Here is a 14,232-nt window from a genome sequence, read left to right on the forward strand (position 1 = left end):
AATTACACACAGCTAGATTCTAGTTAATAATTAGGGGACTTATAAAGACAAGTGGCACTTAGATTTGATTTGAGGAGTTAAGTAAGATATATGAATACAAATGCTTGAAAACCTTCAAAAGGTTATAGGTTTATCAAGGTTCTATGGCAGTTTAATTGTAATCATGGAGATACAATCAATCCATCCATCCATTTTCTAACACCCTTGTCCCTTGTGGGGTTAGGAGGGTGCTGGTGCCTCATTGAGATCCTACATTTTGTTAATTTACTTGTCTTTCCAGTCCAACCTTTAAGCATACAGGTGTGCTGGGTGTGTCTTTTCCAGGTGAGTGTACTGTGATGGGCATACCAAGTGTCACCACCAATCTGTCAGGGTTTGGCTGTTTCATGGAGGAGCATGTCTCAGACCCTGCTGCCTATGGTAATACACACACAGACGCCTCAATGCTCCATCTTTTTCTTCTCAGGTCAGTGTTCCTTCAAACCTCTTTTCTGTCGTAGGTATCTACATCGTGGACCGTCGGTTCAAATCTGCTGAGGAGTCCTGCAATCAGCTGACCCAGTTCATGTTCAGTTTCTGCCAGCAGTCTCGACGTCAACGCATCATCCAGAGGAACCGAACCGAGAGGCTGTCAGACCTGCTGGACTGGAGATACTTAGGAAGGGTCTGTTTCTAACACACAGAGAAACAGTTTAACTGCAGGAGAGGCGTTGGTTTTATAATGACTTATCACTCACAAATACGTTCCAGTAGATGTGTGTAATGGTGTTTCCAAAAACAAAAAAAATATGACAAGCAGTTACAATCTAATGACTAGCCTGACGTTTCCTTTTCTCTGCTGGAGATGTGCAAGTGATCCACAGTTTAACTTTGTGTTATTGTTGCCAACAAATAAATCTCAAAAAGTCTTTTGGAGTGGGATTGTGTCAAGCAGCATTAATTAAATTAACAGTCCCTACAAAAAGTACCCCTGTGATTTTTTTTTTTTTTACTTCATTAGTTTTTTTTTTCCCGGATCAATCAACGATCAATAAAAATAAGAAAGAACTGATTGCATTAATATTCACCCTTTCAGTGAAAGAGTATTTATCAGCTGGCTCTCTGTGTGGATCGCTCTCAGGCTGCACTTCTCCTCCATTCTTCCAGATAAACTGCTCCAGCTGTCAGATTTGTAGTTTAGTCCCTTGACATTGAGCATCTGTCTCTTTAAGAAGCTCCTCCTCTTTCAGACTCTTCACCTTAAGAATGTTGTCACAACAATGCTCCTCCATTATCCCAGTTACAACCATTAGAAGTGATGGATGAGAAGTAGTTTGTAAGATGAGTTCAGAGAAAACCTGGTGGAACTCCTCCAGATGTTTTCTTAGTCTGGTGGAGCTGAGTGGGGAAGGCAGCTCCAAACATCAAGCCTTTAGGTACCCCTGAATGGTTGCCATGGGAGATTCAAGGATTTCTCAAACATGCAAGACATACTCAAACCAAAACTGCATGATGTTGATAATGAATAACATTATAACATGGTGTAAAGTTTTTAAATAAAAAAAGTCAATTAGCATAATACTCCCCTTTAAATAATTTTATTTGTCATATTTTTATAGAAACTGTGAACTGTTAAGAGAATAAAATCATTAACTTCTGGCTCATTATATTCTCTTGTGCTCCAGGATTCAATGATCCCATGCGTGGAAACAAAAGCCACACAGAGATGACAGTCAGCGCTCCACGTCATATATTTTCAGAGTTTATTCTAACATTTAAAAGTATAAAATCACATTGACAACCAGAGACTTCAAACACACTAAAACAGACCTGAGACAAATTGAAAAGAAGAAGAAGAAAGAAAGAAAACCAAAGACGTCTTTGGAGAAATTGCAAAGAGCAAAATCTGATTTGTTACTCCTTTGTACAAACTTTTATAGTAAAGGCGTATTCTTGTCTTTAATTTATTCAGATAAGGCGTATCTTTGCTCAGCCAACCAGGAGCTGTCTCGGACCCTCTTAAAAGTTAGAAACCACCTACAATTTGTTTTCAAGATCAAACACCAGTTGTCTCCTTTATCTAAACAAAGTGGAAGCAGAGCTTCTCCTCCACTGGCCTGAACTCCTGCTGTTTTACGGCTTTTCACAGATCAGTGTGAAGCTGGAACTTCTGTTTCTTTCCCACACAGACAAAGGGCAGATCAACAGATCTTAGCAAACAATCTGCTGTAACTACAGGTAACATAAAGGTCAATAGGGCAGAATAAGTTATTAATCTGAAAACTATAATTAGGCTATTTCAATCAAGACATGTTGCTAAGTTTTGAAACTAGCATATTTTAAATTTATTTTCTTAACAGAACCCAAAGGGTTTTGGGGGAAAGTGTCAAATTTTGTTGATCATAATTGATTAGTAAAAGCAATAAATGATAAAACATCAAAGGGAGTGAGGACCTTGTACAGGGAAGATACATTTACAGTGTTAACTTGATTTTTGTTTCAAAATGAAATTGAACAGCAAGAATTTTCAGTGTTTGATTAGCTGTGGTTATTTTTACTTTATAAAAAAAGCTAAGTAAAAAATAAACTAATACATGGACAGAGTAAAAAAACTACATATAAGATGTTTTGATGGACTTTTTTGGCATCTATCATTTCTTGTGACAGTTCTACACACACGCCCGTCATCTGGCACTTAGCAGAAGTTTCCCAGACAAATACAAGATGGACAACAAAGGCCCTCTAAAGGCAAGTAAAGAACTCCCATAAGGGAGTTGAAATGTTTCCCTTTTGTGTGGAGTTTCTCCAAAGAGCAGGAAAGAGTTCATCTTGATTTAATAAGAGATTCTGAGGTAAGGTCAGCCATATTTGTTTCCTATTTAAAAAACTGCTCTGGGTAAAATGATCACATAAAAGTTGTAGATGGAAAGACTGCTAATGAAAAGGACATTCTGTGTTGTCTTCACAGACTGAGGGTTTCCGTTATCCTCGGCCAGCTTCAGTGCCTCCGTCTCCCTCTGCCTCCCTCCATTCCACCCCACACCACAGTGATGAGGAGGATGATGATGATGAGCCATACAATGAAGAAGAGGAGGCAGAGAGGGACCGGTTGAACATCAAGGCTCCTTTTATGCTGGGATCAGTGCCAGAAGGCAAGAAAAAGCAGCCAGGAGAGTCAGGGAATTAAAATAAATAATTTAAGTTCAGAATCGTTCCTGGTTCCACCGACTGCCCAACACATTCAATAAACTTAGAGATTAAATAACAACTATCATTTTACTTCTTTCACACAAATAACTTAGTTGTATCAGTCAGGATGCACAAACAAAAAGATTCTGTTCAAAATATTTCAGGAAATTATTGGATCTGTCTAAACTTTATTTCATAAACATACACAATGTCTTTGTTTTTTTTATCAGGCAAAAGCTATGAACTTCTGAAATTTAAACCTCTCTTTGACTCTTGCTGTTTCTCTATAGTTGGCTACATCAAACAAACCTACAGACCCTACAGAACCAGAACCAAACATGAAGGGGAGCATTCAGTTTTCATGTTCCTCTAATCAGGAACTACCCTCCAGAAACACTAAGATCCTTTAACTCAAGGATAAAAACCCAAACGGCTCGGCTGCTTTTGACTGATAATACCTGGAACATTGATCCATATATCTGATGTACATTTCATGTCAACGATCCTTGATTTTGATTATGCTATTTGGAAAAATATAATGTTTGTTGGTTGTTTGCTGTTGCCAACATAATTAGTGTGTCATGTTTTGATCATGTAAAGCAGTGGCCCCCAGGCCCCGTCCTCAGGGCTCACAGAGGACATGTTTCAGATGCGTCATTCTCCAGCACAACTCAGTGTCCCCCTTTGCCTGCCTGTAAAAACCTGGTAATCACCCATTCATTCATGCCAGGTGTGCAGCAGCAGGTCGGTGCCCCATCAGGTTCTCAGAGCTCTGATGCAAACGACTTTGAACTGCATTGCTGCTGAAATGTGCTACGCAAATAAACTTGACTTTTACACATTCACTGTTAATGGATGCAGATTGTATGAATGGGAAGTGGTTTTATTTCAAACATTTAAGTCAACCTCAGACCTAAAGTGCAATAATCCCCAAGTGTTTATTAAAATATCATTTTAAACACAGTGAGATAATTCATATTTACAATGCAGCTTTTTAACAGTGTTGCACCAAACACAAATACAAAAATGATGAAATATGATGATTATTGTTGATGTCAGAAGTATTCTCTCTTCCACACTGGAAAATACACCTCGTCTGGAGCTTCGTCAGCTAGGAGAAAAAAAAGAGACAAACATTATATCATAGAACATGAAAAAGCCTCAGCCAGTTCTGGAGAACAGAACAGCGAATAACTTATGAAACAACGTCAGAAAACAAGCGGTCAGACTGAGTGGTCACCTCCCTCTCTGGCTTGCTGCAGGATCTTGAGCAGCACTGTAGCTGCCTGGCCAACACTCAGCTTCTCTGTGTTTTGACTGCGGGTCTCTGAAGGAAACAAAAAACAAAAAGCGCACACACACATCAGAAGTCCTCTGAACAGCCGAGTTCTGATTTCAGGTCTGTGGTGGACCGTGAGAACTCTGACTATTCTCAAACTATGAACACAACTTGCTAGAATGAGCATTAATTTAGCTTCACTATGAACCAAATAAACATTGTTGTACCTAAGTGTAGCGTGTCATAGACATCTCCTTCCTTTCCATCCTCAGAGATGAACCTACGACCCTCTGACAAAAAGTATTACAAGTCAGTTTCATTTCGTTAAAAATGTATTTATTTTTTCCTTTAAATGTTGGCACAACAGTTTGGATCAAACATGGCCATTCTGAATACATTGTCCAGCTGTGTTAGTAAAAATAAACTATTCATTAAAATATTTGAGCTTGAATATTATGGCATAAAGTGGCTCATAAATCTTTCCTTGAACATTTTCACATTTCATCACATTATAACCACAGCCTTCAGTGGAGTTCAGTAGGGTTTTATGTGATAGATCAACACAAATATTGGAAAACTTATGAATGGTGGTGTTAGAGTTAGACCAAAATCCAAACAGGAAATCAGGATAAGCATGTATAATGAAGGTATTATGCAAAATGGAAGTTTACAGTAACATAAGTTTAGTGTAACATAAGCTGCATATTATGTTACAATGTCATTCCGTCATCAAGCACATACTCAGTGTGTTGCATGACCTAATGGTCCAAAAGAGGATCCTGTATTTGAGGGGTTTTAATTGTATTTAATATTAAAGTATTGTTAACACCAGACCATTATGAATCATGCTATAGTTATATTTATTGTGTTCATGTAAAGTTTCCTGTCTGGCAAGAAGACTGACTCACTTCACTCTAACCAAATCTACCTGATGGTATAAATAGAACTGAGTGATGGATAAATGATAGATTGATAGATTGATTCAGTGAAGGCAGATAGTTAAGAAAACATGGAAGCTTAAAGCTAAAGAGAAGCAGACAAAAAGTATCAAATTTCCTTCTAAACTTACAAAGAATGGCGAATCAAAGCTAACAAAGAACAATAAACAGGCAATATTTAACGATAGATATTGGTGGTTACTATAGCAGACAGATGGTTGCAACAGTTACAATAGAAACAGTACTGGGAAGGTTTCAATCCTGTTGTTTCTATTGCCAACTCTTTTCCTTTTTCACGCTGAATGATTTCCTCTGATTACTTTGTGTGCATGTTCAGTCTGTGCTTTGAGCCTCACCCAGTCAGTGCAGCCCACCTGACAGTAACATAATCATGTCTTAAGAATGAACTTGATCACAAATGTATTTCTATACAGTTGTGTAAATAATTTGAATTAGCATTTTAAAAATGTGATCATTTTTTTTATTTTGTCTTGACATTTGGATTTTTTTCCCCAATCTTTAATTAGTTTGATCATTATTTTCTATTTACTGGATGTTGATTGACACCAGTGTCCTCATCACAGATCAGAGCTTCAGATCACTTTCTCTCACTGCTTGTTCTGGCAAACACAAACATCTTTCAAAAATATTTTCCCATTAGTCTGATAACATTACACACTTGTCAAATGACTCATTGAAGACCAGAAATGTGACAAAATGTGAAAAGGTTTCAATGATATGAATAAATGCGTACAATGATATAGTTTTAAAATAATATTAAACCCTAAATGTCAGTCATTAAAAGACCAAATACATACGTGTTCCTTTTAAGTACAACATCGCCTGCGGTGTCCAGTTTCTTCGTTGAAATGAGCCCTGAAGAAAAAACAAAGAAAGTTTTATCCAGTTTTTAATTTGGCAATTTAACACTTTTGTTCATTACAGTAAATCCTCCCAAAAAGAAACAGTTACTTTTGGCACGCTCCATGAATGTGAGATGAAGGATGCAAGCAACAAAAGGGTGAGCAGATTGGTTAACGTGAAGCCCCTCAGACCCTGTGGGATACAGAGACAAGTCAAAAAGAGAGCTGCAACCATCACCCTGCCAGCTTCTACAAAATTATTAAAAACTTGAATAAAGCCCTTGATTCATCCATATATGAATAAAGAATAGCTACACCATAAAAATGGTTAGATAAAATATTTGGATCTGAAAGCTCAGTGAAATATTTGAGGAAATTATAAGGTTGAGAGTCAATTTTCTTCTAACAATTTAAAACTGTTTTGTGTACCATTTTTGTACTCTACAAAATAATGGCAAAGGTTCCACTAAATGTTCCATTAAACTAGAATGTAAAATGAACATGGATATGAATATGTGTGTTTTCTTACCTTTATGGTGCCAGATGTCATGTTGGCTTGGTGTCCAGCTCAGAAACAGGATCAGGTAACTGCTACTGCTGGTTTCCTGTATTTATACCATGATGGGGAGCGACTCCTCTGTGCGCCACACTTCTTCATAATGCCAACACTAATAGGTCACGCCAGTATGATAAAACGGGGGCGGGTAGGAGAGTGAAAGAAGAGACTTGCGGATCAATTTTAATCATTCTGCTTCTTTCTGCGAGAGCCGTTAATGTTAACGTAAATGTTTTGCTGCAAGAAGTTGCCACAAGCTATTTCCACTTCTTTTGCATCTTTGCTCAGTGTAGCCGAACAGAAGAAATTATGGGTTTTAAAAATCAAAACTTGTTCTGATAAAAATAACTCAGAGGCAAAAAAATAAATACAATACTGGGTTATTTCACTACCAGGAATGTGGTCCTGTATCTCAGAGGCCTCGTTTGTTCAGCTCCATCACAGATTACTTCAGTATTTGTAGGTGAAGGTTGCACCCCACAGTACTTTATGTTCAGTCATTCAGACAGTTTGAGGCTGTAAATTATCTTTTTTAAAAATGTTTAACTTTGAAGAGCTCCCCCTGGTGTCAGAGCTCCCTCGACTCCCTTTGTGGGTAGTTCGCTTTGTTTCCCCATCATTTGCATTTCGTATACAACTGAAATAATCTGATAGTATTCTGATTATAGTTCCACATACAAAACAGCAGTGGTTAACAATAATGTATCTGTAAAACCAGACCTACCCCCACCTGTTCCAGACCACCCACACCATCTAACTCAATGCATATAAAAAGATAACTATCCACAGGTTGGCTCCTTGCTTTAACTCGGATCTCCATACTTTGAAGCAGAACACTAGGAAATCGAGAGAATGGTGCTCTTTATAAAGTAATTATGTAGTTTGGAAAAGTAGTGTAGTGCTGTATAAAAAACATGCTCGAATTATTGCTTTATTTAAATGCCACTTCTAAAACTTAGTTCAGCTGTCAAATATGGACATGGGTGCTATTGCATTTACATTTTATAAAGAAAAGTTTATGGAAAAGCTTTAATGGACAACCAGTTTGGTTAAAGCAGCATAGATCATGTTGAGAGCAAGGCCAAGAATTACAACTGCACCATAAACCACCCTGTAGCCTTTACAGAAAACTAATGACTCAAAGGATACTGCTTATATTTTATTTAGGCAACAAAGAACCTCTTGACACAGTCATGTCAGCAGCGCTACCTTTTGATCTCGTGTACACCATACCCACCACCAAAAAACAACTCCTCTCCTTAGCTGTACGTTTTCACATCAGCAGGAATTCTTTAGAGACCAGGCTCCAGCAGAATGATGCCAGTAATGTCCCTGATGAGGAAGTCATTCACTCAACATGGCCTGAAAATCTTTCAAAAGCCATTCAGAAAAAAAAAAACAAAACACACATTTAGAACACTCCATAAGAGTGGCCACCTTGTTGTTCTGTACTTGCAGGACCTGTGGGTTTAACATCTCCGTGACGACAGCTCGGTCCAGCTGAGCCAGCATCAGACAAAAGGCAAAAGAAAAAATATGGTTGACTACAGTAACTGCCATCATCACAGCCATTTTTAACTTCCCAAATGGAAATGGCTTTGAGCGTACACAGCATCATCTAGTTGGGAACGGTTTTTGGTTTTCATACATTTGATACACAGGTATGCTGCCTGACCAGTTCTGAAATGTAAGCTGTAAGCAAACCATGCTGGAGGAAGGTGGCCATCTAGCCTTCACCAGTTCAGTCCTGATAAAGCAAGAAGCCTGAAAACGTGCTGTACTTCCACGTGCTGCCATAGATGGCACCACGGTGCAGCCTGAGCCACACCTGGTCTCCCTGGAAAAGAGGCAAAATGGCATGGTTGCTGGCAGTCTCATGATCAGGGGCTCCATCATTGGCATACGCAGAGACCATCACCTCCTCGTTGCGCATGAGGTTAACATAGAGTGGGACGCTGATGGCCAGCTTCAGGATGTGAAAGATGAAAACGTACGTTCCGTTCGCAGGACAGGTGAACCGACCAATGTGGGTGTCGTACATCTCCCCCAGGTTGCTATGCAGTTGGTCGAACACAATGGGCTGGTCAAGGTTGCCGGGTGCAAAGTTGGCGGTGCGAGAGGCAGTGAAGGCCACACGCAGTGGCTGCGAGAGTGGGTAAAGCGGCATGGAGAGTAAGGCTGTAGGCGGATGGCTGTGTGGGGTCAGTGGGACCTCCACTGTCGACACAGATAAGGAATCCCCATGACCAGAGTCCACAACAGTAAAGGCTCCGTCCCGGTCTGGACTGCTCACCTGCGAAGAGTCACTCCAGGCTGCTGCTCAGAAACAAGTAAAAGATCATTTTAGACCTTGAGGACGTCAACATGTTGATGGCAACTTCAGATAAACAGCTGATCTTATATCATCTGACATTTCAGGCAATAGTGAGTCTTATGAAGCAACAGCCTTCGTGAATATGGTAGCGTCAGTTTAACACAACACGTAGAGTTGTTTTTTATTTTTAAGTGATGAACAAATTGAGACTTTCTTGCAGATTGTGGAGGAAATATACACAAGTGATTATGAGCAAATTAGAATATTTCATTCATCAATTCCATTCAAAAGAGAACTAAAGATTCATTACACAGTCATTGCTTTGCTACTTTCAATAGGGCCTCCAGCACATAAACATATCAGAAAATTCTATTGAAAACTCAATAAATGTCTCTTGCATAAATATTGTGAAGCCTACCCAATTATAGGAAGACAGCTGACCTGCCAAGTGTCACAGTCAGTGACACACCCCACACTGAGGATAGGATATAAAATGCCCTCTGACCTATCCCTGAAAAGGCTGGTTGCTGCAGCAACCATCCCTGAGAAGGTTACTTACAATTGTATGGTTAAGTAACGCATACAACTGAAACTAGAAGTTCACACAGACTGAAAAGAGAGACATTTCTTTCTCACTGTGAAGTTAAAATCACACCAAACTTTTGTTTTAGGTCAGTTAGAATTACCAAAATTATTTCTAAATGAGTGAAAACGCAGCAAAGAATTTTCTAAAGAGATGTTTTGTAGCTTTCAGAAGGGTATTCACATTTGTTCAGTATCAGGGATAATTGTGATTTAAACTGTATAACTTGGATCACATCTTTGAGTTTTCTTTCAACAGTTGAGTTCCACCAGTTCTGTCAGGAGGGATGGGTCAGAACTCCAGCAGTCAGATTTGTAGGCCTCCTGGCTGGAAGCACCTTTTCAGATCTGCCCACAACTTCTCCACAGGACTGAGGTCAGGGCTTTGTGATGGCCACAAAAACACCTTATGCCACTTTGTAACCACTCTGACTGTATGCGTAGAGTCATTGTCCATTCGGAAGGCTGGCGGGAAAAACCTGCAGGCCAGCCATCATTTTGACAAATTACAATTCACACACCTGACCGCTATGTGTAGTTGAAAATGTCTGCTCATCTGCATAGCGTGCATCAGAAAGGTAACTAAAAATCATTCACGAAAAGAAAAAAAAATTCCCCAGGAGTATCATCTCTGAACTGGACACCGAGCTAAACGCAGCTTTTAAGTGTTTAATGACTCTTTGCAGGAGTTTTCAGTTAATCAGCTGATTATGGTGTGGCACCATAAGTTTCCATTAATCATCTTTCTCACAGTATTCTAATTTTCTGTGACACTAAATTCTGTTTTTTTTTATTTTTTTTTTTTTTTATTAGCTGTAGACAAAATCATCAAAATTACAAGAAACAAAGGCTTGGAATACATCCCTCCATGATGATTCTAGAAGAGTTTCACTTGGAGATGACTGGCTAGACATATTGCATTTTTATACATCATAATTTTTGAGATGTAATTCAGCAAGTAGAGGGAGATCATGCTGGAATGAGGAATGGATTTTGCCTGAAGTTCTTACCAGAGCTGTGCCTTCCTCCTCCTCGCCTGTATACGTGTTGATATCCTGAGTCCTGAGAAGAGAACAAATGCTTATGGGGTGTTGAAGAAGATTTTAAGTTATAATATCTAATAAAGAAACTCTTTGGCTCGATCTTCTGATTCCAGGTTCTCCCGGCGGGCCACGTGTAGCCACACAAAAACAACGAGGGCAGACGTCACAGAATTGCAGTTTAATCCAATAGAAGACAACACATACAATTACAACAGAAACTGCAGAACAACAGAGACATACATTCATTTACCTGACATAAATGGAAAGAAGGAAGAAAGAAAGAAAGAAAAGCAAAGGCGTCTTTGGAGAATTGCGAGAGCAAATCTAATTTGTTACTTCTGTGTAGAAAGTTTTATAGTGAAGGCGTATTCTTATCTTTAATTTATTCAAATAAGGCGTATCTTTGCTCATCCAACCAGGAGCCATCTCTGACCCTCTCTCTAAAGCCAGGAACTCCTGCTGTTTTACTTCTCCTGATTGTTTCCCACACAGACAAAAGGCAGTCCAACAGATCTTAGCAAACCATCTGCTGTAACTATAGGTAACATAAAGGTCAATAGGCCAGAATAAGTTACTGATTTTAAAACTATAATTAGGCTATTTCAATCAAGACATGTTAAGTTTTAAAACTAGCATACCTTAAATTTATTTTCTTAGCGGGGGGGGGGGATAGGGGAATCCATGGAGAATGATCGACGATGTCAAACATCAACCTAAAATGTTTGCATGAATCTAAGGAGAATGGTTTGTTTGCCCTCAGAATCAGTTGGATATGTCCTTCTGATTGGTCTAATAAGATGGATTATCTCTATACCCGTTTAGGATGCATTCCATCAGAGTTCATCTAGGATCACAAAGCTTAGATACTGACTTACTCTAGCTGGATAGAGAAGAGGAACAGACTCCCTGAGGTGAGCGGGAGGGATGTAGGATCCTCCTGAAGAGAAGAAATCAACCAGGGAAACCTCAGGAAAAATCATTTTAACTTTTAAAGAACAGTCATGTTTATTGAATTCCTTAATCAGAACAGATCATTGAGAAGTTAAACATGCAGGGTGGGGGAAAGAAAGGAAGTGAGCCGAGGCTGGATACCTCTGTGCCAACCAGAGGACCGGTGGTTATGAGCCAGTCCCTTGCCACCACGTGCCATACCTCTGACAGATCCTCTACTGTAGGACTGACTGCTTCGATTCAAACCTCCACCTGTCTGGCCAGGGGACAGGAACATCTGTCCACCGTTAACAGCCGAGTATTCTGACTGATACACTACGTGGAGAAACAAATTCCATGCAGTAACAAAGTGATGAATTTTGCCAATACTTTATAGGCTGCATGAGTCTGCACATACCCATCTGAGGCTCATCATCTGGGGGTGCAAACTCTGGGGGTGTTTGGGTACTGGCGGTGCTGTACTTGAGCCCGGAACAGACTGCAGTGTGGGATTTGAAGTGCAGTTCTCCATTTTGGGGTGAAGATGTGGCCACCTTGAAGACCTGCAGAAAATATGAAATTGACGAAAGAGGGCTGAGGAAATTGGTCAAGGTTTTCTGTGGGGCCCTAAGAAAAATTCAGTTTTGGGCTGAAATCAAAAATCAGATGATTAGATAATTCACACACCTGCTATAAACTTATTGCATCTCTGACAGTGCTGTCCTCTCTATATCCTTGTATCTTATAGAATATATTCATCAGTCTTCCAATTTTTCAGCACCCATTTTCAGAACTTTGGGAGATCAGTGATGAGCCAAAACCAGGCCTATCATGATCAATTTTGCTTGGCAACAAATTTTCCTAGACATTATTGCAGTAAACGATAATATTGTCATTTGAAACAATTGTTAATAGCATAAAATTTGCATAACAATGCAAATACACCCTCTCAGAGGGTTAGGGTTAACTAATTTCGAAAGAACACTAGAACTGGAAAACCTTTTAAATATAAAAAATTGTGAGTGGAGTTTAGAGGGTTTGCATTATGCACTGTTCACATTCTCATCCTCTGGTGATGGAGGTGGGGAGAAACCTGTATTGGTACATTTTAGGTGCAGATATTGTTTAGTTGCTACCGTTTTACAATGTAGCGGCTCCAAAGGGTTCAGTGGTTCACCATGGTCAGTCGGTTTGAATCCAAAATGATCCCTGACTGCAACCGTCACGTTTGGCTTCTAAACCTGCGTTTTCCTAACTCACTCCTCCTCACCGAGCTTTATGCTACGCTCTGTGGTTGGAGACCAGGAACCTGGCAGGTAATTGAGGTAATGGTCACACAGTGGTGGGAGACATCGCTGCTCCCTCCCTTCATTTCCTATGGCTTTTGAGTTCGTACACGTAGACGGGCACGAGGCCAATGATGCGACACAAGAAAGTTGAAAATTATTCAACTTTTGTCGCCGTCATCGCAACTGTGTACAGAGTTCATCTGAGGACTTTAACTCGCCGTGTACTGAGCTGTTACCAAGAAAACAAGAGTAACTGGAGTGAAGCTTTTGTCAGTAGAAAGAGAAAGACATGACAAAAAACAAGCAATATTATTGCCTTCATTTTATTATAAACTTCATTTTAATTTATCAGGTGATTAATTGATTTATTGTTTAATCGCAACAAGCCTAGCCAACACATGTAAAGTCAATCTTATCCACCGATTTCATCTACCTCAATAAAGGTTTAAAGTATCACCCACTGTCCTCTTCTGCTCTACAGTGAGAGGTTTGGCTGACAGACCAGCCCACCAGGTCATGTCTGCATGTTTGCAGTTAATAATCACTACGATTATTAACTGCAGCAACTCGGCCAATTTCTTGCTATATTTAGCGGCAAAGAAATTTGGCATCTTCCAAAATCGGAACTGGCAGATAAGGCATCTTAAAGATCCGCAATCAGTGATTGGCCTAAAAACTTCAAGTTTATGGGGCCCCCTAGTAACCCTGGAGCCCTAAGCAGCCATGTAATTTGCTTATGCCTTGGCCTGGCCCTGCTTCTCAGAACAAATGACTTCTCACAAAACTAGTGAACATGCCCAAAGTATAAAATGAAATATGAGGTGTAAAATCATTGATCTTACAATCTTGGGGCTTGGAAGAAGATGGCTTTATAGAAACAGAGCTTTGGTGAAAGGACAAAAGATGAAACGGAGGCAGATGAAGCTCACTGTAGCCTGGAGGATGCAAGTCTGACCCCTGAACTTAAGGTCACAGTACAAAGTGTGATAGAAAAGGATTAAAGCCTACATTTGTCTCATTTCAAAGATGCTTTAAATAAATAAAAAAAAAGAGAGAGAGAGAGAGAGAGAGAGAACAGCGAAAACTTAAAAGTCTTTTCAGGTTTTCATATTTTGAGGGACGGAGAGACTATAAATCTCTTGTAAAGTTGTATTAAATTATTCTAGACCATCATTAAAGCCAAAACTATCCTCAATTTGTTCTCTGTAAATCTCATCACCAGGACTAATATATATATATATATATATATATATATATATATATATATTAG

The 14,232-nt window shown here is 39.4% G+C and overlaps 3 protein-coding genes across 9 annotated transcripts in view; 1 reads left to right on the forward strand and 2 right to left on the reverse strand.

Annotated features, from left to right (window-relative positions):
- Positions 1-4,389, forward strand: part of gys2 (glycogen synthase 2) — a 46,227-nt gene extending 41,838 nt beyond the window's left edge. For both annotated transcript variants that reach the window (XM_015058526.1, XM_015058527.1), the window contains 4 exons: positions 325-420; positions 501-664; positions 2,647-2,727; positions 2,948-4,389. In XM_015058526.1, coding sequence (XP_014914012.1) covers positions 325-420; positions 501-664; positions 2,647-2,727; positions 2,948-3,166 — 560 coding nt within the window. In that variant the 3' untranslated portion in view covers positions 3,167-4,389. The remainder of the gene's footprint in view (positions 1-324; positions 421-500; positions 665-2,646; positions 2,728-2,947) is intronic.
- Positions 3,671-7,119, reverse strand: spx (spexin hormone). 2 transcript variants are annotated; one of them, XM_015058528.1, is made up of 6 exons: positions 6,778-7,110; positions 6,358-6,441; positions 6,204-6,261; positions 4,675-4,737; positions 4,409-4,495; positions 3,671-4,279 (listed from the first exon to the last, which is right to left on the reverse strand). In XM_015058528.1, exons 1-6 carry the CDS (start codon positions 6,796-6,798, stop codon positions 4,224-4,226), a joined length of 369 nt encoding a protein of 122 aa, XP_014914014.1. In that variant the 5' UTR covers positions 6,799-7,110; the 3' UTR covers positions 3,671-4,223. The 2 variants fall into 2 exon arrangements, with proteins under 2 accessions (XP_014914014.1, XP_014914015.1); XM_015058529.1 differs by lacking the exon at positions 4,675-4,737 and having other exon boundaries at positions 6,778-7,119.
- An 823-nt stretch (positions 7,120-7,942) lies between these two features.
- caprin2 (caprin family member 2) overlaps positions 7,943-14,232 on the reverse strand; it is a 21,069-nt gene continuing 14,779 nt past the window's right edge. For 2 of the 5 annotated variants that reach the window (XM_015058521.1, XM_015058517.1), the window contains 5 exons: positions 12,092-12,236; positions 11,836-12,009; positions 11,619-11,680; positions 10,711-10,762; positions 7,943-9,120 (listed from right to left, as the gene is read on the reverse strand). In XM_015058521.1, coding sequence (XP_014914007.1) covers positions 8,546-9,120; positions 10,711-10,762; positions 11,619-11,680; positions 11,836-12,009; positions 12,092-12,236 — 1,008 coding nt within the window. In that variant the 3' untranslated portion in view covers positions 7,943-8,545. The remainder of the gene's footprint in view (positions 9,121-10,710; positions 10,763-11,618; positions 11,681-11,835; positions 12,010-12,091; positions 12,237-14,232) is intronic. The other 3 variants (XM_015058518.1, XM_015058519.1, XM_015058520.1) reach the window with 3 other exon arrangements.

The sequence above is a fragment of the Poecilia latipinna genome, unplaced genomic scaffold (genome assembly GCF_001443285.1).
Source record: "Poecilia latipinna isolate Pla-1442-1.1 unplaced genomic scaffold, P_latipinna-1.0 Scaffold1547, whole genome shotgun sequence".
NCBI classification, from domain to species: Eukaryota; Metazoa; Chordata; class Actinopteri; order Cyprinodontiformes; family Poeciliidae; genus Poecilia; species Poecilia latipinna.

What these genes read in the sequence shown, in the direction of transcription:
- spx (XM_015058528.1), bottom strand. Translation starts at nt 6,798, where the DNA reads ATGACATCTGGCACCATAAAG. An exon ending in ATTCATGGAGCGTGCCAAAA is followed by an intron (nt 6,262 to 6,357) that starts GTAACTGTTTCT and finishes TTTTTTCTTCAG; the next exon opens with GGCTCATTTCAACGAAGAAA. An exon ending in GCAGCAAGCCAGAGAGGGAG is followed by an intron (nt 4,280 to 4,408) that starts GTGACCACTCAG and finishes TTTTTCTCCTAG; the next exon opens with CTGACGAAGCTCCAGACGAG.